Genomic DNA, 24,556 nt, shown 5'->3' with positions numbered 1-24,556 from the left:
AAAAAGGGCGAGCGCCAGTAAAAGGGAGGGGAAGTGCCCGGGACCAGCGGGTGCGACCAGGGAGGAGACGGGCTGGGAGGGGACGGACGCCTGCGCGGCCCACCCCGCGCTCCAGGCGCAACCGTGGGCACGGGGGCACCCGGGGGGCCCCCAGGGGCGCCGCCCGCGGGCACTGGCGGGCGGGGGCGGGACGGCGCTCCGGCGGTTGCGCTCCATGCAGTCAGTCACATGAGCCGCCGGGGAGCTGCGCAGCCCCCGCCCTCCTTCCCCCGCACCCCTTTGGCCGTGAATGGCACGGCCCGGATGCGCTTGTACGCAAGGAGGGTGCGGGCGAACCATTGAGCGGGGGCGGGGGAACCCGGCAGCCGCCGGCTGGGAACACCCCTTCGCCCGGGCGTTGCGGCGGGGGGAGCGGACGTGACAGGCTGAGCGCAGGCTGCCGGAGACGGAGGGCGATGGTCGTCCCCAGGGGACAGGAGTGCCAGGCCCCCCAGGAGGTACCGTAGCGGCGTCTCTCCCAGCTCCCCCCACCCCCACCCCCCCCCGCGGGCAGAACGCCGTTGGCGAGGCGCGGCCGCCCGCTGTTCCTCCGGCCCCGCTGCACTGGCTTCCCCGGGCTCCCTGCCTGCTCTTTCCCCTCCTCGCCTCCCCGCGGGCTGCGCCGGGAGCCCGGGGGTCACTGCTGTACAGCGGGCTCAGCCCTGCGCCCTCCCCCGCGTGCGGCCCACGGCCCCGTGAGGTGGGGTCCCTCGCGGCGTGGGGAGCCGGGCCCCTCTCCGCCCCGCTCCCGGGGGAGGCCCTGTGGGGCTGCAGGCAGCCCTGTGTAAGTCACCTTCTCTGCACCATTAACGTTTCCCTGTCCCCTCTGCTTGCCAGGCTTTTCGGGTTTCCGTGGGAGGGAGCGGAGAGGGGGAGGCTGTCGAAGAGGTTTTGGGGAAGAGGGAGGTGGGGAGGGTGCGTAGGTGGGTCCCTGCAGCCGCTGAGGGGGAGACCGAAAGCCCCGTTAGCCGTCTCTCCGGCCTAGGTCTGAGGTGTGTGGGTGCTCTGTGCCTCTAGTAAATCCCGTACGTTCTTGGAGCTGTGGGGTTTCACCCTGTCCCATGGGGACAAAAGCGCTCTTAGAAGGGTGCTGTGCTGATGAGGCTTTGGAGCACTGAAACTGCCCAGGCTGCCCGCCAGAGCTTAGTTTTTGTTACTGCCGTACTTTGAGTTTGCTTAAAATTGCGTTACCCAAAAAGCGGAATTCCACACTCGTTTCTTCTCTTGTTTTTGTAAAAAGATTGTAGGAGCGTTAATGTGAGGTGTACAATTTTGTGAACCCTGAAATTGAAAGAAATGTGCAAAATGGAGAATCAATTAACTGTCTTACAGCAACAGGAGCAATCTGTCTAGGTGGAGGCAAGCAGCGGGCCAGGAGTTTGAACAGCAAAAGCAGATTAAAGTATTTAACTGGGTGAAAAAGATGTGATGTTAAATCCATGTAGAAGTGCATTACCTATTTCTTTAATGGCTTTCAAATTAACAACCAAGTTGCTAATGGAAGTTAAGGTTTTCCCTGATATGTGATCTATGTAAAGATAAAATTTGGAAAACGTTCATTTGACGAATGAAAGAGAAACACTGAATTAGTGTTCCGTTGTTTGTTTGTCAGGTTGAAACAAGAGAAGATGAGGAACAAAACATCAAGTTGACTGAAATTTTGGAACTGTTGGTGGCTGCTGGATATTTTCGAGCAAGAATCAAAGGATTATCATCCTTTGACAAGGTGAGACCAATGCAGTATTTTTAAAAACCTTTTTTTAATATATGAGGATTACATATTTTTTGCAAGTTAATTTAGCAGTTTTAGGTGATTGAAAAAAAAAAAGATATTTGGAACATATGAGGCTTTCCTATGTAAATAATTCTGCAAATGACTCGGTATCAGACAGGTAGGACCTCCTCAGTCTTGAAAAATGATTTTGTGCAACAAGGTGTGTTTTAAAGGAGACAATTGGATACAAGCTAATTGCTGATGTGCTTTTTTGTGGGTGTTATGGCCTAAGTTAGAGTCATATATGGGGAAATTTGCCCCTCCCTCAACTGCAGTTAGAATAGCAAGAAAGACTTGATACTTGGACATAGCATGGTAATTTTAAAAAGAAGTATTCATTAATAAGAAATGAGGAAATATTTGTCTTGAGAGGCTCTGTGTAACTGTTAGCCTAGTGAGATTATTTTTGGGCTGTTTTTACATATCTTTAGAATGTCATGTGTTAATCTTTCATTGTCCTAGAGAGGAAGTATGTGATACCGACAGTGAGCAAAGTTCAGGTTGAAAAGAGACTTCTGAATTGTTTTAGTGCTGACTCTGTAAGAAATTCCTGAACCAAGGTTTGAAAAGACAGAACTATGGCAGCCTTGAAATGGACTCTTCTGTTTTCTGCTGTTTCTTTGATCATAGCACAGCCCTACTTTGCAATACAATTTTAGTTTCTTCAAACTGCTTGGCGTTACTGACCTTAGCTGCTCAGGAGGCTGTGCACAGAGGCACAAAGTAGTTTCAAGGAGACCGCCTTAGGATGTAATATTGTTGCATTTATGTGTAGAAATGCATGCATCAGGTTTATACTTGCCTAAATACGATTGCAAAGTTACCATTTCATGACAATGCCCAACCTTTACAAAAATGAGCACTGCTATAGAAAATGATCTAGCTGCTAGTGTAAAAGGGATATTGATCAACTATTTCAGATGGAAATGTGAGAGGGGTAATGTGTTAGAAAACCTTGTACAGAACACCCTAATTTGCTGTGTGATGTTGGTAAGTTATTCCACATTTTAATCCCTTTTTTCTGTTCTTTGCCTTTGCATACTTTTAGGTTATCTTGCATATGTTTATGCAAGGGTGTCTTTAAATATTTACATAATTTATGTAAAGTTGATGAAGTGGCTCAGGAGTTTAAATATGCCTAGGTATCTGTAGGGATAGGGCCTGAAATAGAGAATTCTACAGAGCTGGTGATTTCCATTACTATGTTGATAGTGTGCCTAGCACTTGGTGTTGCATATGTCGGCAAGCAAAGAATAATAGTAGCAAAGGTGTATATATAAAGGTAATTATATGAATACAGAAAGTGTGATCCTTGACTAAAATTTTGATATGGTCACTTTTTAAAGATCATAACATTTAACATACTGTCGTGTTTTATCTATTGGCGTTTTTTTTTTAATCTGAGAGCTGTTTCAAAACTAATATATAAATCTGAGAGAGGAATTTAGAATGTCACTTACTGCTGTTTTTTTTTTCTGTCGTCTTGTGTATGTGTATTTTATGTAGAAGTTGATATATGCATTCTATCTATATGTATTTCTGTCTCTGTATAAGAATACTGAGGATGGAGAAAATACTAAGCTGTAGTTTCTAAAATAAATAAAGCCGTTAAGATGTATTTGGTTTTACCTCTTCAAATTAAAATGGGACTAACCGTGCTGTTGCTCCTTTACTAGGTGGTAGGCGGCATGACGTGGTGTATCACTACTTGCAGCTTTGATATCGATGTTGATTTATTGTTTCAGGAAAACTCTACTATCGGTCAAAAAATGTAAGTTGATTAAATGGCAAGTGTGGTATTTTTTTTCTTCTTAGAAAAGAAGCAGCGGATGGGGGGGAAGTTACCTGGTATTTGCCTGTTTATAAGAAGGATTTTTAGTCCAAGTTTCCTGCTTTGCAAGACCACCCATTTGCAAAACATTGCACTGGTTTCTGGGTTTCTCAGACTGTAGTTCCACAAACTCTAAAACCAGAAAGAAGCTTATTCAAAAAAAGGCAGTACTATTCCCTTCTGGGCTGCCATGTTCTTATATCCCTACTAAGCAGTGAAAGCATTTGTGTGGCTCCACATCAAACTGGATTGGGAACTGATCCAGATTAAAACCTACAAAAAAAAAAAAAAAGAGGGGAAAATAGTTTTAACATGAATCAGTCCCTGGATCCAGTTCTCTATGCAGCTGCACAGATGCTTGTGCTGGCACAAGAGGATGATGCAGAGGCCAAAACAAAGGGCAGAGGGAGACCATGCTGCTGGAGACTGGAGTGCAACATTAGAAGACCTTCCTCGAGTTCTCTATGTCTGCAGTTTTGCTGTGTAAATAACCTCTGATTCTCCTTTATGGTTCTGGCTTGGAATTGTAGGCATCAGCAAACAGAATTTAAAGCATGACACTTGCGGAAACAGTTACCTGCCCCATACTGAGGAGGAGTTCCTTCCTGATAGTGACCCGATGAGACCATTTTGGTTTGATTCATTTCTTATCATAAGCCAGCTATTTCCTGTATTAGGGAGGTTGTAAAAATTGTTTATGCTGAGAAAAGGAATACATTCTGAACTACATTATTTCTTCATGCATTTCTGTGATAAAAGAGCCATAATTAAAATTTGCAGAAAGTAAGAATAGCCTGTCAAGTTACAGTTGCATGAGGAGTCTTGTTTGCTCAGTGTAGTTGAAAAGAACATCTTTCTGTGCTGTTTTCTTCAAAGTCATTTAGCATCGGCAAGACTGTAACACATTTAAAAATAAAGATTTGTGGTTATTGCCATTAAACTTGGAGACACTCAAATCATCATAGACAACTAACTACATAAAGCATTGTTAAGTGCACAGAACTAAGTAGAGAATAGGAGTGAAGATGGTGGTGGTAGTTTTTATAATTGTCAAGTTTTTATAATTGCCATCTTTCTTATCCTTAAGAACAGCAGGATAGGAAATAGTTAAGTTCTGAAAATGTTCTGTTATCTTTCCAGCTGACTGAATGCAAAACTGGCAAAACAAAAATCAGGCTCCTCTCCCAAAACAGCAAGGATGATTTATTTATAAATCTAAAGTGTTCAGAGTCACACAAGCACAGGCTGTTTTGATGTCCATGTAGTGTTTATATTGGTGGTGGCTCAGTGCTTCTGTGATGTTCTCAAGATAAGGAAAAGTTAAGTTGTGTTTTCTTAGTATTATTCTGAAGACATTTTGATGATGTCCTATTATTTAATTGCTGGGTTGAAATAAATAAATTAGTATGGTGCCATAGTGAAAATTGCCTTACAAGAATTATGTCAAAGTTTTCACTTCTCTTAAGTATAACTTTGCAGGTTCTGTTCCCAGACTTTGGTCTGTGTCTCCTATCTCTTGCTCCCCTTTTGTTCTTCCAGAATATCAGTTGTCCATTTGGGCAATACTGAATACCACTGAGTTCAGTACAGGACCGGTTAATTTTTTTCCTTCATGGAAAAATAGCTTTACTTTTCCCAGTACAGTGTTCACCCTCAGTGCTGACACCTGCTTTAAAAATGTGCTTGATGGCATTGGCAGCAAAAAAATACCTTTCCCTAAAACAAGGGATTTGGTGGAAGTAGGGTGATGTTGCTGTAGATGAATCCCTTGTGTTAGGGTAATCCTTTCACTTTACCAGCTCTTACTTGAGCTGTAGAATGAGATGGTTGCCAGCAAATTCGGTTTTACTCACCTCAAAACCATGTGAAGTTTACTGTATATTTAGCTTTTAGGTGTAATATGTATTTAAACTCATAAAGTTTCAGTAGTAATGTCAAGATACATTTTGGGAGTTCTGCTAAACAAATTTTTAAATCCTACATTTGATTCTGGACTTTCTTTGAGTGTGTATCTTTTACTTAGTGTAACTGTTCTTAAAGATAGTGTTTCTTTATGTATGCATATATAATAATATGCAACGGTGTTTGTAGATGTGTCTTACATGAGCATTTCATCTCACCAGACATGCAGATCTTAAAATTTTGTGTCTAATACTGTAAATGAAATCATAAGCAAGGAGCCTGCAAGAGGTGTTTAATCACCTCTTCACAGACTAATAATATAAATAGTACAATGTAAAAGCTATTTTGTAAATGAGAGTTTGATTGCTTTTCACAGCTGTGTACAATGGAAGCCACTAGAGGGAACCTTCTAACTACTAACTGTGTTTGCAAAAATAATTTGTAATTTACAAAAGAAAATTGCAGCATATATACATGTGTGTTTTTGTTGTTTTATAATAGTGCCTTAACTGAAAAAATCGTGTCGGTATTACCAAAAATGAAGTGTCCTCATCGTTTGGAACCACATCAGATCCAGGGACTGGATTTCATTCATATATTTCCTGTTGTACAGGTAATAATTTTGTGATGTATCGATACTTTGCTGAAAGAGGCCATAAAACTTGCATAAAAATTTTAACAAAGATCTGTATTATTGTTTGGCTCTTTATTTAATTTTGGAATGGATAATCACAGAGAAGTAGTTTAAATGAATGTTTTTAAAGAATTGAGTGATGTTATGGATGATAGAATTCTTAAGTATTGTTTGATCTACATTTAAGAAAAACACAAAACAAACTCTTTAAATTCTTTGAAATGGAGTCAGATTCTGCCTTTTGTGGAATGTCTGCTTAAAGAAACTAAAGTTTAAGCTTGTTTCAGAATCTGATCATCTACTTGGCCAGACTAGGAAATAGAACAAGTATCTTACAGTCTATTCCACAAGTTTAAGCTTGTGGAATAAGTTATGCAGATAGTCACTCAATCAAAAGGATATGAATAAGACAAAAGCCAGTTGCGCTTGTTTCTTTTAAGTGTAATTCATCCTTCATTCGTATCACTTAAAAACTGTATGCGTGGAAAAAAAATTGCTCTGACGTGTGACCCTATTACTGTGTATTAGTTGAGCAACGGTAACTGACCATGTGCATGCTCGTAGTTCTCCATTTTATTAAGGTTTAAGCTAACACGTGATGTGTTTCAGTTACATGTGGTATCTTGAGAATCCTTGGTATGTCGTTATCATTTTTTGATTTTACTTTCATCTGCACACAGAAATGTATCTTTGATAAATAGGGAAAATGAAGACTGTTAAGCAAGCTTCTTTTTCATTAAATATCTCCTTACCTCCTGCCTGTGAAAGAATTTAGCAAGTAGGAGTTAAACCTAAATTCCAGTTTGTAAGAAGTGGGGAAAACTTCCTGTTGTCTCTTTCTTGTTACCTTCTAGTAGGAGGTTCCTGAGGAAAACCACACTTAACTGCATTTCCCACAAAAAATTATGTGGTGTGCGCTACTGTTAAACAGCTTTCAAGCTGTGCTTGTGCTATCTCAGGTGGAAAGTTTGTATCTTGTTAATATGAGTTTTTACTTCTAAACTTGTATTTTGCTACCAAAAAAAAAAAATCCCAACCCAGGTTAATTTCTTGCCCTGGTTACTTGATGATAATGATGATGATAATGAATGGTTACCTTTATCAAATGCAAGACTTCTCTCACAGAAAAATAATTTCTCTCCTAAAGGGAGAACATAAACTATCACTCCTGCTGTAAAAACACTATGTATTCTTTTTTCTGACCTGCTTTATCCAAAATCCTGATTTGGGATACTACCTCTGGAAAGGAGAAACATTAATTCTAAGCAGGGAGGAAATCAGCTTCTAGATTTCTCTGAGAGCAGTGATTCTCACTATTAGTAGCTGGCCAGTAGGTGGTATATCTAATCCATACTTGGTGAAGAAGTCTTTCTCGATGGGCTTAGTTTTTTTGAATGTAGAGGATGTATTTTAGAAATTGTGGCTTTCTGTTAGGTCCCTGTGAAGTTCTGCCTGTTCCAGATGCTGTTGGTTCCTTATTTCGTCCCAACCATAGGCTTTCAAGAAAACTTTTGTTGGTGTCACCAGTATACTGTGTTCTGAAAAAGACCATGCGAGAACTGTAATAGGCTGACGACACCACGACATGCAAGAATTATGTGTTTAATAATGACACTTCACTCAATGCCCTGTTAAATTCAAGATTTCACTTGCTATCTGTAAATCTCAACTCAGTCCTCAAATAATACAGAAGCTCTTTCCTCCACCTGGCATTGTGTCCCAGTAGCTCTTGCACTGTGCAAGCTACTCTGGTGAACTTGATGGGAGGGATTTAGATGAATCCTTCCCTACAGGAAGAAATTAGATTGACTTGGCTCACTGCCATAGACTGTAGCAGAACTTGGGGGTGGTGGGGGGGAAAGGACTAAAAAAAATTCCAGTGGGCAGAAATGGTGCTGTTCTTCCTAGTAAATTCTGCTTATGTTCACAGAGAAAAGTATGTACACAATCTTGTGTTGAGATGTACTTTGTAATTAATAGTCTGCATTTGCATCTCTCTTATTGTCATCGTCTTCCCCTCACTTTCCAGGGGTTCATGGTTATAGCACAGAAAGCTGTTGCTGGTTCAAACTTGGATCCCAAGATTGATCTGATCTCTTATGTGACCTCCTGCACAGGCTGTCAACAGCTTACAGGATTTATCTTCTCCAACATTATTTAAAATGTACTTCAATCTCTTGTGGCTTTTTGTGTGGTCTTATAGATGTCATAGTCTTTTTTTTCTTATACGGGCATGTGGTTCTTCTTGAACACGTCATAGGCTTGAAGATATATCTTTTCACGGTGGGGCTGTAGTTTTTGAAAACAATAGGTGATCTATAGTAGAAAAATTTGATAGAAATGTATATAACCTAGCTGTAATGGCTTCTACCTGGGGTACAGCCAAGATTAACGCATTTGAGGTCATGTTCCAAACGGTGTCCTCTGTCAGAGTCTAGTGGACTAATGATACAAGACAGGTTCTGTGCTGGGTCCTGGCACTGAGAGCCCAGAACATTTTCTGTTCAACTTCTGATTGCTTCAAATTCCAGCAGAGTTCCAGCCCATCTCCTCCCACTCAGACTGATAGAGATGGGTGCTGTGAACAGTTCAAGCTTGCTTTGTAGAAGGGTGACCATACCGTAGCCTACAGACTATATAAAAGCCATCTGGACTATCTGTTTGTTTTGAAGTATGCACCCAAGGGCTTCTTTGGAGCAGAGAGGGATGAACCTATATGCATGCAGAGTATAATCACATTTTTGTATACGTGCTGTGAATCCAATGCTTCCTAGAACCGAGGGATTTCTTATTTATTCAGTATGGCCTGCTTAGAAGCAGGACAACATTGATAGCTTTTAGAGTACAGTAAGAGTTTTGAGTTTTTTGAACGTAGAATAGGATATATGTTGTGCTGGCTGGTACAGCTAAGCTCTTGGTCTGGCAAGTTGTGCAGGCTATTCCATGGTATAGATGAAAACAAAAGCCAGAAAATTAACATTCCTTTGTTTCGTGAATTACTGCTGTGTATTTTTCTGTGTATTATTCTGTATTTTGAGAACATAATGTTATTAATGTTTAACAAGTAATAACAACGAATACTATAGATATATAACTACTTAGTGTGGTGAAATGTACTTGTTTAAACGTATTTTTAGCTTAAGTAGTAGATATCTTGTGCTAGGATGTAGGGTTTATGCCACTCAGATTTTTGGGAGGGCACTTTAGGGTTTTTTTTGGGGGGGGTTGGGGGGGTGGTGTATTCCCCCCCCCCCCCCCCCCCCCCAAAAAAAAAGATGCAAGTTGAAAGAATAATTTTGAAGTGGCCCACACCCATTTCTATTCCACAGGTGCTTTTCATTTTCCTTTTTGGAATTATTTTATTGAAGATCCAATTTTTTGGGTTACAGAAATTCATATTGGCAAAATTTCAATGAACTTTGCTTATGCTTGTGAAGATTTCATATGTTTTTGTTTATAAATGAATTTAGCAGCTAAGAATTCCTAAGTTGAAATTTGCAATAGAATTTTCTTTCCATGCTTACTATAAGAAATTAATTAGAATGTAAAAGCAATTCATATATGAGAAGTTGCAGTGCAAGCTAAATAAAGGGGAAATCATGCAAAAAAAACCCTATTTTTGCAATACACTATTTACAAATAACATTCAGAAAAGTGTTTTTTTGGGATACCAGCCCCTAGTCCAGGGAGCTCCTCCCCCTTATAAGGGAAGGCAGTTTGGTCTTCTTTGGACTATTGAATCCCACTGTGGTATGAACAGTCTGGCTCATTGAGGTTTGCGTGGTTCAATATAGTTCAATAGGATGAAGAATATTTAGGTTTTTATATGTAAAACTTACTGATTATAAGAAAAGCCATGTGGTTTCTTAGCTTATGCATTATGGGATTGCTCTACTGAGCTTTTTAGTACATAGAAGAAGAGCAAACGTGAATTTTATAAAATAGCTAATGCTGGCTCATTTTATTAGGTGTAGGTCCCTGAGTTATCATGTTTACAAATAAATGTTCTTGTTTGTGTGCTTAAAATGTGCTTTTAGCTTTTATCATGTATTAAAAATAATTATGCAGTAGTTTGGTGTTTGCTGCTGTTATTCTTCCCCTTTCTACTGATAAAAACTTTTTTTTTCCCCTCAGTGGCTGGTGAAACGTGCAATAGAAACAAGGGAAGAAATGGGAGACTATATCCGTTCTTACTCTATATCACAGTTTCAAAAAACTCATAGACTACCGGAGGTAAGATCAATCTTGTTTCTATTATAATATGTCAAATGCTCAGGTGCAGTACCAGCTTCACAGCTCTGAAATCAGCACGATATACCAGAGTTGCTGTTGCTATCATTTTGTTAATCTGTCCTAGAGGACTCCATGCACAAAATCAATTGGGAAAAAAATTAAAACTTTATTGTGACAGAGTTCACAGATACTGATTAATTTTTGCTTAATAGTTGCCTTAGTTTTTCTGCAATATTTGGTACCTCTCTGTCAGTCTGGCTTGCAAGGTAGCTCGCTTCTGGAGTGGAGATAGAGCTCTGTGCAGTGTATCCAGGCCAGCTATGTGACTGGAACTCTGTTGCCTGAAACGTGTTCGAGAACACCTGGCATCCTGTGGAGAAGCTGATCTAGCTAAACGAGAATTGATACGCTGTTAATGCTCTATAACTTGGGTTTTGTTTTAGAGTGCTCAAAGTCAGCTCGTATCTCCCTGTATCCAAATGCCAAAATTTGTTCTTGAAAACTAGATTCCTAAAAAAACTTCATTCAAAAACTGAACTTGGGGAAAGACAGAGAGGGACAGGTTTGGGTTAAAAGGAAATACATTTGTCTCTGATTGCCAGAGGAGTGAGAAGTGCAGTTTTATCTAGAAGTGTAGTGGTAAGAGTAATTTTGCACTGTTTGAGATACCTTGATTGTATTCTTTCTCCTTCTGATAATAGTCAGACGCTGCCCACTTTGAAATTACATGCTTAGAACAGTGTTGTGATTCTCTCTTCTTCCTATTCTGCAGTAATGATACGAAGGTTCCTTGGTGTAGGAGGAGAGCTGGAACGAGCTTGGATTTGTGCCTAAAGTGCAGAGCCATCAGTTCTGTTCATGCATATCCCAAGGCAATTCCATATTTAAAACCTAGAACCCAAGTTTTGTCTCTAATTCAGTAACAGCATTAAAGATAGATGTCCCTAGTATTGGGAGAGCGAGCTGGATTTTATTAGCTTGAGGTGGTTTGGATTTTGTTTTGTTTTTTTTGGTGGTTTTTAATGCTTAGAAACTAAAATAACAGTAGGGGAAACTTCTCTTTTCCACATTAAGCCCATCCCAACTTCATTTCTTCATAGTGTAGTAATGATTGGGGATCCCGGTAATGGGCTGGGATTGCATTTGTGTAGGATACTGTATAAGCAGAGAGCAGAAAGACTGCTGATCTGGATATAGTTTTAAAGACCTACCTACCTACCTATCTGATGAGAGAAGCAAATACTTTTCTGTATTACAGGAAATCACTAACATTTCACCAAATAATTGGGCAGCTCAGTTAAAAACTATTTGATAACTTTGTTTGCTAAACTTATTGCGATGGTTGAGATTTAATTTCCATTCCTTGTATTTTTAATCACCTCCGTTGATGTCTTGCAGGATGATGAGTTTATGCAAAGAAAAGAGAAGGCTATCAAAACTGTTACTGATATCTTTGTAAGTATGTTAGATTTTTATGATCAAGAAGCAAGTGGTTTTAGTAATGCAACGGTGGTGGTTAATTCTGTTTAATGCAGCCAGTCCTGGGTTTTCTCATGAGAAGGTCCCAATTCAGTTACATGTCGAGCTTCATTATTAGAACAGGTCTCAAATGCCAACGTATCAGATTGAAAACCTTTTAGGTGTGCGCTGTACGAGTAGATAAACTGTATTGACTCCCTGCGCAGAGAGTGTAGAGTTCCACGCTATCAAAGTCACAAGGTAGCTTACAGACTATTAAATCCTCATCACACTAAGTGTTTGTTTGAAGCTATCAGCAGTTGGACTGTTTATCTTGAAATTAATCAAAATGGCGATGATTTCCTCAATTTAAATGTCTGCATTTCAGAACTTGTCTTTTTTAGTTCTTGTAATTAGCAATGAAAATACACACCCTACTTCAGAAATGTTTTCTTCGAGTAGCAAATGTTAGTTGGGAAAGGTGGTATCACTTGTGTTCTCTCTCTTCAGATCTGGATCTTCTAACTCTTGGATAAACTGTTTGTTTATATTTTTTGAAAGCTTGTTCATGAACGTTACCAGGAGTGACGAGTGATAGGCTATATCACTGTCTCATACCTGAATTGAGATGCCTAGCTAGCAACTTGAGTTTCTGTCCTTGCTTTCCCTCTAATTTCCCTGTTTGCTTGTGACTGTCAATTCACCATTTCAGACTCCAACAGTTTGCTACCTTCTTTTTTTTTTTTTTTTTTTTGGAACATCTTGATAAATTCACAGGCCAGCATTTGAGAAGAGATAAGAAATCTGGGTATGCTTTGAATGGGACACTTCCAAGGCTCTTCAATAGATGGTGAAACCCCGCTCTTCTGAGAAAATCAATGCTATTTCAGGTAGCTCTAGCCAGACACCCTAAACTTGTCCATGGATAGAGGTGCTAAGTGCCAGTATAATGAGCTATATGATAGCTTGCATAACGGACCAGACAAGTCATCTTACTCTTCTGTCATGTTTTGGAGGTAGTTGTTTTTCCATATTAATGACCTGAGTGCTGCTGGGCCTAATATATGTGGTTGAATTACAGTGTATGTTTATAGAAAAACATTGCTATGAAAGTCTCCAGGTGATGACCAATGCAAATCCCTTGTTAATCTATTTGAATAATTACTCCTGCTTTGAAAATTTCAATTACAGTCTCTAACTGTTGTTCCCCATGGTTTCGTTGGGTTTTTTAATTATTAGCAGACTTGCAATGAGTCTTTTACTCCAGCCAGCAACACTTCCTTTCTAGTGAGATCTGTTTTCCATTTTACAAGTTAGCTCCCCTTGAAAATGGGTATTACTGTTTTGTTTGTTCACCTGTATAACCCTTTAAATTGAGAGAGAATGCAAACCCATGTAAGAAAGCAAATTCCAAATGTGTGTTGTATCAAGTAGCACTTGAAATTCATTGAGCTTCTGCTTATTTTCAATTTTCAGAATAATTGTCCTTGTTTTTCAAGTGTTTCAGGTGTGTCCATTTTCTACCTGCATTGTCTTTAATATCACTAAAGGTTCTGTATCCAACCTTGTCACTGAAGGGACAGAAACAAAGTAATCGCAATGCTGTTATGAAACACCTAGAATTTTTAGTGTCATTTAAAAAAACCCAGAAGATATTTGCTTAACAGTGATGAAGGTTCCCTTTGGTTGCTGAGGAACAGAGGTGGTTTCAAGGCCTAGTTTTTATGTTCTAATAATTTGGTTTTTTAAGTTTATTCTGTTTCATTAATGCATTTGTTTGGGAGAACTTGTCTGAAAAGAAGGAGTGCAATCTACTTTCAGTGTGCAGTTACCTCGTAAATGTCAGGTCCATTCAAGTGCCTTGTCCAAAGTCCCATGGTGCCTGGTTGAGTTTTCTTTACCTGTCTACCTGCATGTTTTCTGAAATAGCTTTTTAGAGCTCAAAAACAATGATATGGCAAAGGTGAAGCAGGTATACGTATGCCAGATCAGGTGTTTCTTTGCTGGTTGAAGCCAGTGAATTGGTTTTCACTTGCCCACTATATTAGAGCTATTACTTTAAAATTCATGGGTCATGGCCCTGGAATCAGATATGCATGTGTCTGCTTCTGCAACTAAGGGAATAGTTCCATATTCAGGATCCAAGAATGAAACAGATAATGGAAAGCAAGGAAAACAAGGTACAGTCTTAAAATTTTGATAGTATTTTGCACCATTCAGCTAGCCTGTCTGAATATCTCTATCTGCAGATATTCAGGCAGAGAATATCTGTATATTAAAGGTGTGTTCTGTCTTCTCCTCCATATCATATAATCTCTAGTTTTTAGGTGCATCTTCATGGTATATAAAGTTTTGACATTTGTTCATCACTGCTCAGCGTATCATTAGACAAACACCTCTTCCTTAAATATGTGAGCTCTGTCAGGATTATATCCCTTACAGCTGGCAGCTGATTGTCTTAACAAAAGATTAGTTCTTGTGATCTCTTCAGGCATCAAGGCATGAGTGCGGTCTAGAAGAACACACAGAGTGAATTTTCAGGGGAGAAAGTGCACAAGCTTTCCTATCTATCCATAGGAACTGGAAGAAGGAGAAGGCAGTTATTAGATGAAAGCTCTTTCGCAGGTCACCTTTAAATCATTATGCATTGGAATTGGAAGAGAAATCCACTTCCCTAAAAGAGGACCAGAAAGTGTGAAAGATTAGTCTGTTGTCTGAATTCATTATTATAACTCTGGTCTAAGGACTTACCCTGCTCTTCTTAAGGGGACAATACAATGAGATTTATGGTCACGATCAGGCCTAAAGGTTAGAAAAGGGAATATTAAATACCTGGAATCAGAACTACTGCCGCTGAAAGGTGACTATCTAGTGAATTGAGATTATCTTGCAGTGGTTTTGTTCAGCTACTCAATTATCTGATGCCAAGACTAATGTTTATGGTATGACGCCTACACTTTATACAGCACAAGTATAATACAGAATGCCACCATAAAAGCTATAATTACTTTTATGGCTTACATTGCTTTTCTGTAGGTGTGAAAGTACATTTTGTGGGAGATTCTTGATCATAAAAAGCTTTTTCATGTGACAGGCAAAAATGTAGCAAGATTTGGTAGCTGGAAACCCAAGAGGACAGAAATTCAAATTAGAAATGAAGTAAAAATCGCAAAGGGTAACTGACAAATTCAGGAGAAACTTGCCAAGGAATACTGTCTCTTTTCACTTGTTTGAAATCTCTGCTTTGGGATTACATGTGTTTGAAAAAGGTTGAAAGCTATTTCAGCAATATTATGGTACAGGAATTGCTTGTTGAAAATAATAGATTATGTTGTACAAAAAGTCAGACCAAGCAAAAAATCTTCCTTTTTTATTTTCTTTTAGAATCTTTGCAACTTCTTGCGTTGAATCTTTTGTCCCACATGAATAGGATCTTCTGAACTTAAATGTATATATAGAAAGCCCGAGCTTTGATTTCAACTTTTGTTTTTGTAATGTATTTGTTCTAAGCATTCTGAGCCTAGCCCTCAAAGAATTTAAAAGATCTGAATGTAAAACAGACCAGAAGAGTGGGGTGTTCCTTTTTGATGCTGATTATTTGGTGGTGATGATGAAGTTTTTCTCTGCTGTGGAATTTCATTTCAGAAAAAGGAAAAGAGAAAATGTAATCTAATTGATTGGAGGGGGGACACTTTTAAAAAAAAATCAATTGGAGTAAAAAAAAAAATCTTTGAGATCACAGGTTCTTCGTTAGTTTTTTTCAGTATCCTTGCTAGCAGGATAGTACTAAATACTAGACTTGAATTAACTTCAAAATCTTTGTTCCAGCAACAGAAATGTTGCATTACAGACTCACCCTAATCTTTCACCAAACAAACAGCAAAAATAATTCCAGTCAAAGTAAATGTTATCTTGGTTCCAGTTTCTAATTTGGAGAAAGCTGAGGATCTCATGATTATTTTTGATTTGGTTTGGTTTTTGGTTTTATTTGTGCTTGAGGCAGAATAATTTTTCCAGTGTTGTTATATAGACTGTTATAGTGGCATAGTTGATCTGTATGGAAAAGGAAGAAAAAAGGTACTTTAATATAGACCAGTTTTACAGTGCGGTAACAGTTGTGTCTGTGTTAACAGTCAGGGTAGCAGCTCTGTCCTTTTGTTTCCATTTTGTTTTTAAATTGGAAGTAGCTCTATCAGCACAAAATAGTACTTGTGAATCCTTGTTTTATTTGATGGGCTGTTGTCCAGCTATAGGATCACATTGGGATAGCATGAGATCGAATGATTTTGGTACCGAATTTCTTAAGATACTTTTGTTCCGTAAATTCCAATAAAATCTGCTTTAATTCCATTGTAACCTGTGATCATTGAGTAGATGATAATTATGTTTAATTATCTAGTAAGAGATTAAAAATAGAATTAACTCACAAAGGAGGTAACATTTCTAGACACAGGCGTTATCAGCTAAATCATAGGACCTTTTTTTTAATAGATATTGATTGTGTTATTTTTGACTCTTCTTTCAAACATGATGGAGGACATGGTGGAAGAAATCATGTTTGTTGTTAAATACCCATTTATAATTTTTTTTAAAACCTGGAAAGACAGGTCCTATAGCAAATTGTTTAGAAGTAAGATTTTATCATGTAATTCCAAAAAGGGAAAATGGAAGGATGTTTATTTGAGTAAGTATATTGAGTTGGAAAGCAAACAGTGGTATATATCACTCTAGATAACAATTTTTCATTTATTTTAGAAAAGCCTTTTACAAGCTCTGAATTCATTCACTGTCTTACAGGAGGTTTACAAACCCCAGAGAAAATATAAACGTCAGAAGGGAGCTGAAGAACTCCTAGATGAGGAATCAAAGGTTCATGCTACGCTTCTGGAATATGGCAGGTGAAAGGCTTCATTTAATTGTCTGTGGGTTTTGTATTGTGTGTATTTAGAAGCATTCCGTATAAAATTTGGATTGTGAGGTTTTTTCCTACTACTAGAGAATCAAACTGTTTAAGATTTACTCCTGTTTGGTTTCAGATTTTGTTTGTTTACCCTGTAAATTCTCTGGGGACTGGACAGTCCTCTCATGTGTAAACAATGTTTTGTTCAATGGGAGCCCAAGTTCTGACTTTATGCTGCTAGTAGGGTATGTTTATTTAACATACCTGTTCTTGGCTTCATAAAAATCGCTTAAATACATGATGCTTCTAGGTAGTGTCTGTCAATCAATATTGCTTCTTTGCAAGCAATCCCCGGAAAGTGGGGAAAAAAGGAGCTGAAGTTGTTATTGCTTCTTTTTGTGGTTCTAATGTGGTTGCTACATCAGGAGGCTGAATCGTGGTTTAGTGCTTTATCTTCTTTCTTTCTGCAAACTTCCATATAGAGATGAAGTTACCAAGGTTTGCAGTTATCCATTACCTTTGGAAGTCCCTCTGGTTTACTGAGAGCTCTCCAAACACATAAGAATAATGTTACAGAGTTTCTGTTTCTAGTTTCTCTTACCAATTTTCTTTTCATAGTTTAGTGATACGGATACTGTCTGAGCTCTTAACACTTAATGAGTGCAAATGACATTTGAATTCATTTTTGTATCTTCTGTGGTGGATTCTCCCCCAAAGACATAGTTTATTTGGTGGGGGTTTTTTGTCTCATTGAGTACTTTCCTTTTACCCCTTTTGTGCATTTGTCTTGATACACAGTTGAAATCAGCGAGTGTCCTGGCTGCAGATTGCTTATAATCTTCCCCTCTCATTCATGGTGGTATTCGGTGAGGGCAGCATGGACGAATTAACATCTTTCAGCTTTTTCCATTAAAGTGGGATGAAATCCTCTGTGTTCCTAATGGAATTAAACTATTGGATGACATGTGGGTGTCCTGTTACTCAGCAGGGCTCTTCTGATGTTGCATAAACTTTATGTACAAATGGTTAACTGTAGAACTTTTCCCCTCCTTCCACCACCAGTGGAGTTTAGTGCAGTAAAGCTCTGAAGTATAGCAAGCTGATTTAGAAGCCTAAGGTGACTGGCTGCTCTAAAGAGCTTAATCCATTCAAAACACAGAGAGCTACAAGGAAATACATTAATATATATATATGTCTATATATGTTAAACAGCTAATTTTATTAAACAGTTAGCATTCACAAATTCTGTGGGCTGTAGTCTTGAATGAGTCTTATTATTATATAACTCCTTACACTAGTAAGGAGTTAGGCTTCGTTTACCTCATCCATTTTAGACTCCAATTCCTCCCTCCCCAATGAAAATTGAATTTGCAAGTTGGTGACAGTGTCAGGGATTATTCTGCCTGGCATGTGGATTTCTTCCCTGACTCTTCATGGGGGGACATGCATGCCAAAATCTTTAGATTTAGATCAGGTCATTGGTACCTCATCAGTGCTCACAATTGGAATCCACAGAGCTGGTATGGAGAAACCAAGTGGTGTACTCCTATCCTATTTATAGTTTCTTGTATTGCTTCAGTGTCATTACTATATATTGGTGTCAATAGACATCTCCTAATAAATAAAAAGAGTATAAAATAGTTTATGCCGTTTAAGGGAATTTTTGTGTATGATTTTTCTAGAGTAATTTTAGTTTTTAAAAAAGCAAAAAGGCAAAACTGGAAATCAGTATATAGCTTGAAAATTGAAATAAATAGATGTTTTTCATAGATCCTCACAAATTGTTTTAGCTTTAGGTACTGTGGAACAGTTGAAACCTAGGTAAAGCTCATTTCTGCTGGAAAAACAGATAAATCTTTAATATAAGAAACAGTGCAAATAGATGATGGAAAAAGTTTAAGTATAGAGAGAGGAAATAAGAACAGAAAAGTAGGAGGCGTTGGAGATACAAGGGAACTGCTCTTCTGTTGTATAGTGTGCATCAGTACATAGATATGAGGAGTGGTTTGGGACTAATAAAGAAGATGGCTAAGAACTTGTGAATTTTGGGAAGGAAAATACCTCTTCAAGGTAGTATTTGTTGAGATGATCTAGATGACATTGCAGAGTCCTAGCAGAAGAACAAATGGAGAAGAGGTATTTGGTGTTTGAAGGGCATGAAGCGTGACAGAAGACTTGCTGGACTGATTATTTAAATAGGTGATATGAATGAAGGACAGTACTTACTAGAAGACAAATACAGTTAGTTATTTGGTGTGAAAAGTTTAACATGAATTGAATGGAAGTGGGAGAAAATTAGGATAGTTGCAAGATTTGAATGTGTTTTGGTAATGCTTTTATAATGAATTCTCAAAGCATAAAACTCTTGATCAGGAAAATATTTCTGATATAGTGCAAAAATAAAGAACATCTGAGAAAATGACAGTAGTAAGCTACACAAATATCTGGTTCATGTGTTTTGGTAGACAAAGAAACTTAAGGAGCATGATAGTATGTGTGCTGTGAACCTAGTAATAAAATAACAAAAGAGTACAAGGACTCAAGAGATACACACAGAAATCTGTGGGGGCAGTAGGAATTACTGTCCATTCTTCAACAATGTTAGGGGAACTAGGACACTGTTGAAAAAGGCAAATTTTTAGTAGATTTAGAAGTAGTTGAATGTTTTCAGAATTCAAATAGTTAAAGTGACCCTTTCGTTCTTTTACTGCATGTAGATGACAGTCGTAGAAAATCGTGAGTAGAGGATTTTTTTTTTCCTCCTAAATGCCCCTTGGCTATCATAGAAATAGCTCCTTTCAGAGCATACTAATCATAAAAGTTAATTTTCTCAGTCCAACAAATAATACAAGGTCTTGCAAATTGTTTTTCGATCCTGTGGCCTCCAGTTTAAAGGTTATCACCAATGAGCTTGAATGTGGTAGGCCAGAGTCTGGCTTGAGAGTGGAGAGATGCCAGTGAGCATCTTTCCACACAATTGCATAGTCTGTTTCAGCTAAGGACTTTCATTGCCATATCTTTGCATATTATCAGCAAAATACAAAGTCAGTTCCTATAACAGATGTGAAATGTTAAGGCTGGGAGGCATTTGGGTTCTCTGTTGATATAACTGATGTTTAAGTTTTTGTTAGTGTTGTTCTGATGCAGTTCATTACTTGGATGCAATTATCTGTGTGAAAATAAAATTGTGCTCCTACAAAAAGCAAGAACAGATATACGATAATGGCAATACTAATTACAAATGCTTTTATACTAATACAACTTTGTGCATATTCTGTGGGAGGGTAGTGCTCTGCCACATTCTTTGCACTGCTAAGCTTTAAAACGCAGAGAGAACATAATGTTGGGGAATTCTTGAAAACTTGGTGTTATGCTGTAATAAAATATGACTGAATTAAGTATGAGTGTTGAATAAATGGAGAACTGTGACAACTGATACTGCTGCTGAGGATCACTTAACTTTTAGCCATAAAAGGCTTGTTAATAGCTTCTGCAGTAGTTAAGGAATTAAACAGTTGTAGCTGTAAGTTAGTCAATTGGGAACATCACTTCTTCTCATATCTCTGTACATGCTGGGTTTACTGCTTCGTAATACTGAAGATGATTGCTTACTCATCTAAAATTTCTTTCTACCTGTTTTTTCTTTAAGATAATATTTCCAAACTAACTCAAATGTCAAGGAAACTCAAATGTTTTCCTCTCCCTCAAAAAAACAGAGGTAAAAAAGTTTAATTGAGTATATATTTAAAGCTCTGAACGCCATGCTTCGGAAAGAAATTAAAGATTCATCGAAGCACACAAGCATGAATGGTTTTTTGGGGAGTAGAGATTGCACTGACAACTTCCTGAGGCCTTTCCAGAATTCAGAAGTATATAGCTAATGGATGAGGATTAACTTCCAAATGGAAAGAGAGCATTGTTTTTTCCTTTCATGAGCTTTACATGACAATATTTTATGAACAGTCTAGATTTGCAAATCATAATGGAAGGAGTAGATAGAGCTGAAATTATTCTGTAAATATGCTGCAGTAGCTGCTTATTTAGTTTATTTGAAGCATTCCAAAATTAACGTGAACCTGGCTGTTGGTTTTGTAAAACGATTCACTTTTTAGTGCATTTCTTATGTTGAAAACTGATAGAAACAATTTATTTGTGGAAGTTGTAAACAACAAGGTATTTCTTTCATGTTGCTCTTGTTCTTTTAGGAGATATGGATTTAGCAGACAAGCAGGGAAAACAGAACAGGTAAAAATGTACTAATTTTAAATATTCGTATTGTGGGAAGAATTGCATTGGTTTTGTTGGAGTGTTGGTTACTGTAAAATCTTAAAGGAATACAACAGAATAAACAGCTATAGCTTCTATTATTACCACCTTTTAAAAATGGCTAGCTGGAATTAAAAATCTGCATGCCATGAAAGCTGCAGTTGATTACTGTCTCCTTTTTTAAAGCATTTCCTTCATCTGTACTCAAAGATCACATTTTGCAAGCATTTTTTGCTTAGAAGAAAGCAGGGGTTGGGTGTTTTGTTTGTTTTGTTTTCTTTTTTTAATGTGAGGTAATTAACATATCCTGTCTGTTTAATGAATATCTTTTAATTAAGTGTTCCGTAATGTGATCATTAAAAAGTTTTTTTCCTTTTCTTTTTAAAGAACCATTCAGCTTGGTAGGAAATTTTGTAGATATTTATTACATAACAGGTTATTTAATGTGATAGAGAAACATGATACCATGCCATAAATAAATCATAGTGGCTCTTGAGAAGTAGCATCCTTGCTGTGCTTTTGATGATTATGGAATCATAAAATGTCCTTGTCAGAGTATTCAGTTTTATTATTTCAGTGTTACTTTGGGTACAAGCTTTTATTACAGGCAGAGATAATGAAGAAGTGCATTAAGCATGTCGTGGACCCAGCGATACACTGAGTACATTAAGGTTGTCCTTCTTCGTTATCTCAATATTTCGCATACAAATTTAGCATTTAAATTTTATAAATGGAGATGTTTCCAAATCTAGGCATACCTTTTTTTCCCCTCAAAGTAACTGTCAGGCTACAGTAATGTTTATAATAGAGTTCATTTTGTTTCTTCAGAAATTTTACTGACTTTGGAATATTATATATTAGAAGGTCATCATGTTTGTTGTGTGAATTGAGTCACCAGTAAGGCAGAAATGGAAGATTAAATAGTCAGGTTAGTGATGCAATAGAGTGACCTAGAAATTTAGTCTGTCTGTCACCAGTTCTCATTATTTTAGTGGTATGAGTTCTTCTGACTGAACTAAGCAATTTTACACTTTTTTATGTTGTATGTTTGTTATACCAATATTAATTTATATTAAGTTATAAAAAATGATTTATCTGAAAAAAAAAAAATCAGCTTTCTCCTATATAGCAGACATCATATTCTGGGTTAGCCAATTGTCTTGTGAGGTTGGTAGTTCTTAGAAGGTTGTGGAATAAGGGATCCTTGCGCCGGATGTGTGTATAGCAAGCCAGAGACACCGTCTTGAACAGCTGGAATATTTATGAGGTCAGTGAGGGTTACACCTCAGTTGGCATGAATTGGAGTGCGAGGATGTTCCAGTAGCTAATATGTATTCATAAAAACAGAACAGCTATATTCCAGTTTTCTCCTTGTTGTCTTTCTTAATACTTTAGATTACTGGAACTAGATACGATATTTTCTTAATTTTTATTTAAAAGGCTGAAGATAAAAAAATGGCGCTACCTCCAGGGGTTGCAGCAGCAGGAAAAGCTGAGCCTTGTGATGAAGATGACCTTCAGGCTGCTGAAGAGGTGTGCCATATACACAGTAGGCATGGATGTTACTAACTTGGGGGGAGGGCAGCAGTTATCACAGTCATTCTCTGTACGAAGGAAAATTTCCCTGCTTAGCTGAAGTGGGAGTTGCTTTCTGCAGGAGAACATGGAACCTGTAATTGATGCACAAAATTAAATGTTTATTAATGTTTAATACCAAAAAATTCAACTTCTGTTTTGGAATCCAAGCGTTTTTAAGAGGTCAGTTTTCAGTTGATAATGAGAGCTGAATACTCGGAGTGAATCTGTACTGTTTATAAGGAATTTTCCTTTATATGATAACTTCAACCACCTCTTCTTTAATTTTCATGGACTTACTGTCCCATTACATGCATTAAAAGACACGTGTTATATGATTGTATACATGTGTCCCTGTCACTGGGCAGAAATAAGTTAAATAATAAAAGATAAATTGTTATGTGTAATTCCTCATATTTTGCCCTAGCTTCGCATTAAAACTCTGATGACTGGAATGGCTGCAATGGCAACGGAAGAGGTAAGCAGCATTTAAAACTGATACAGCTTTGTTTAAATTATGGTTGGTTATGGCAATTATTCCTAAAATCAGGTTAATGGTGAGTCTGAAGTCTTGGAATGACTGTGTTTTAAATTTTGGGAGGGAGTGCAACAAAAGATGGTTGAATTAGGAAGACGGGAATTTTTATGAGGCTGATACTTAATCATTTGCCTTGAAATGATAAAAGCAATATAAGTAAGTGCCTCTTTCAGATGGTTTCTAAAAGGAGAATTTCAGGGGAAAGATCACGGTGCAGCTACCCAAGATGCAGTATGATCTTACTTTATTCATCTTATGAAGATATCCAGAGGAGTAATTATTTTACTGGGGAGAGTGGAGGAAAATTGTATGTGTTTCAAGGTGTTTTTCAAAGCACATAAACGACACCATTGCAGTGTAAGACACTGGAAATACTGGATATGTATCTTGTTTTCAAATTCTTAATTGGTTGTAGTCATGGATATAATGGAACTTTTAGGCTGTTGTAATTCTGAAAATTCTTACATTTTGATTTCCGGGTGAGAGGACTGGGAGGAAATTCAGTTGTTAAACATTGTTTCTGTTTATGCTGAAGTCACAGAAGAAAAGGTAGTAATTAGTCTAGTATCAAAGTCGATTGACACGCTTTCTACTGAAATCCACTGTAGAATTCAGTTGTACTTGAAGATTGCTTTTGTACATGCATCCAATTTGGAAGGTGCATTCTTTCACACATCTGCATTGTTATAGTTTGGCTCAAAATGTGGTCTAAAAGTGGGCTTTATTACTGTGTATGCAAAATTCAGTATACAGAATACAATTCGAAGTAAGCTGTTGAAAATCTGAATTCAAATTACCACTGTTGTTTGCTAACAGGTTGTAAGTGAGAAATTTCTATCAGCAAAGTTTTTTTTGGGGGTAGAATGTTTCTTGGTCTTTTTTTATGATTAGAGATTTTTAGCCAGTGGAAAGTTTTTGTACATTTCTGTTAAAATTAGAGCCTGGGGAAATTGCCATGTAAAAAGCACAAGCAGCTCCAAAAGTCCAAACATCTTCTTGACACGATTGCAGGGCAAGTTGACAGCAAGCACTGTGGGCCAGATCGTTGGACTCCAATCGGATGAGATCAAGCAAATAGTGTCAGAATATGCTGAAAAGGTAAGTGTGTTACCTGATTATGTTTTACCAAGTCATGTTTGATAGCTTGTTAATTTAGGCCTTAAGCTTCCAACTTAATTGCCATGATTCTCTTGAAACAACACTGTTTCATATATGCTGTGGATAACAGCACAGTCAGGATTCAGGAAAGTATTTTAATGAGATTTAAACATGCACGAGCTTTTGGTGTGACAGCACAGATTCCTGAATTGCATTCATGAGTAGTTTGGGTTTAAGCACTTGCTTAATGTTTTCATGAATAAAGGACCTGGACTGATATCTATTCAAACCAGAGGCCTAAACTCTTA

The 24,556-nt window shown here is 37.9% G+C and overlaps 1 protein-coding gene across 3 annotated transcripts in view; it reads left to right on the top strand.

The window, feature by feature from the left end:
* The first annotated feature begins 235 nt into the window (after positions 1-235).
* Positions 236-24,556, top strand: part of CCDC93 (CCC complex scaffolding subunit CCDC93) — a 55,848-nt gene continuing 31,527 nt past the window's right edge. For 2 of the 3 annotated variants that reach the window (XR_012674052.1, XR_012674053.1), the window contains exons 1-11: positions 236-497; positions 1,652-1,765; positions 3,490-3,584; positions 6,048-6,159; positions 10,315-10,413; positions 11,812-11,868; positions 16,669-16,769; positions 20,977-21,016; positions 22,478-22,570; positions 23,040-23,090; positions 24,162-24,248. Coding sequence is in view for 1 of the 3 variants with exons in the window: in XM_075152782.1 (XP_075008883.1) it covers positions 456-497; positions 1,652-1,765; positions 3,490-3,584; positions 6,048-6,159; positions 10,315-10,413; positions 11,812-11,868; positions 16,669-16,769; positions 20,977-21,016; positions 22,478-22,570; positions 23,040-23,090; positions 24,162-24,248 (891 nt within the window). In the remaining 2 variants the exon portion in view is untranslated. The remainder of the gene's footprint in view (positions 498-1,651; positions 1,766-3,489; positions 3,585-6,047; positions 6,160-10,314; positions 10,414-11,811; positions 11,869-16,668; positions 16,770-20,976; positions 21,017-22,477; positions 22,571-23,039; positions 23,091-24,161; positions 24,249-24,556) is intronic. The other variant, XM_075152782.1, reaches the window with a different exon arrangement.

Source organism: Calonectris borealis, chromosome 6 (assembly GCF_964195595.1).
Source record: "Calonectris borealis chromosome 6, bCalBor7.hap1.2, whole genome shotgun sequence".
Lineage (NCBI taxonomy): Eukaryota > Metazoa > Chordata > Aves > Procellariiformes > Procellariidae > Calonectris > Calonectris borealis.
This window is presented reverse-complemented; position numbering and strand designations above follow the sequence as displayed.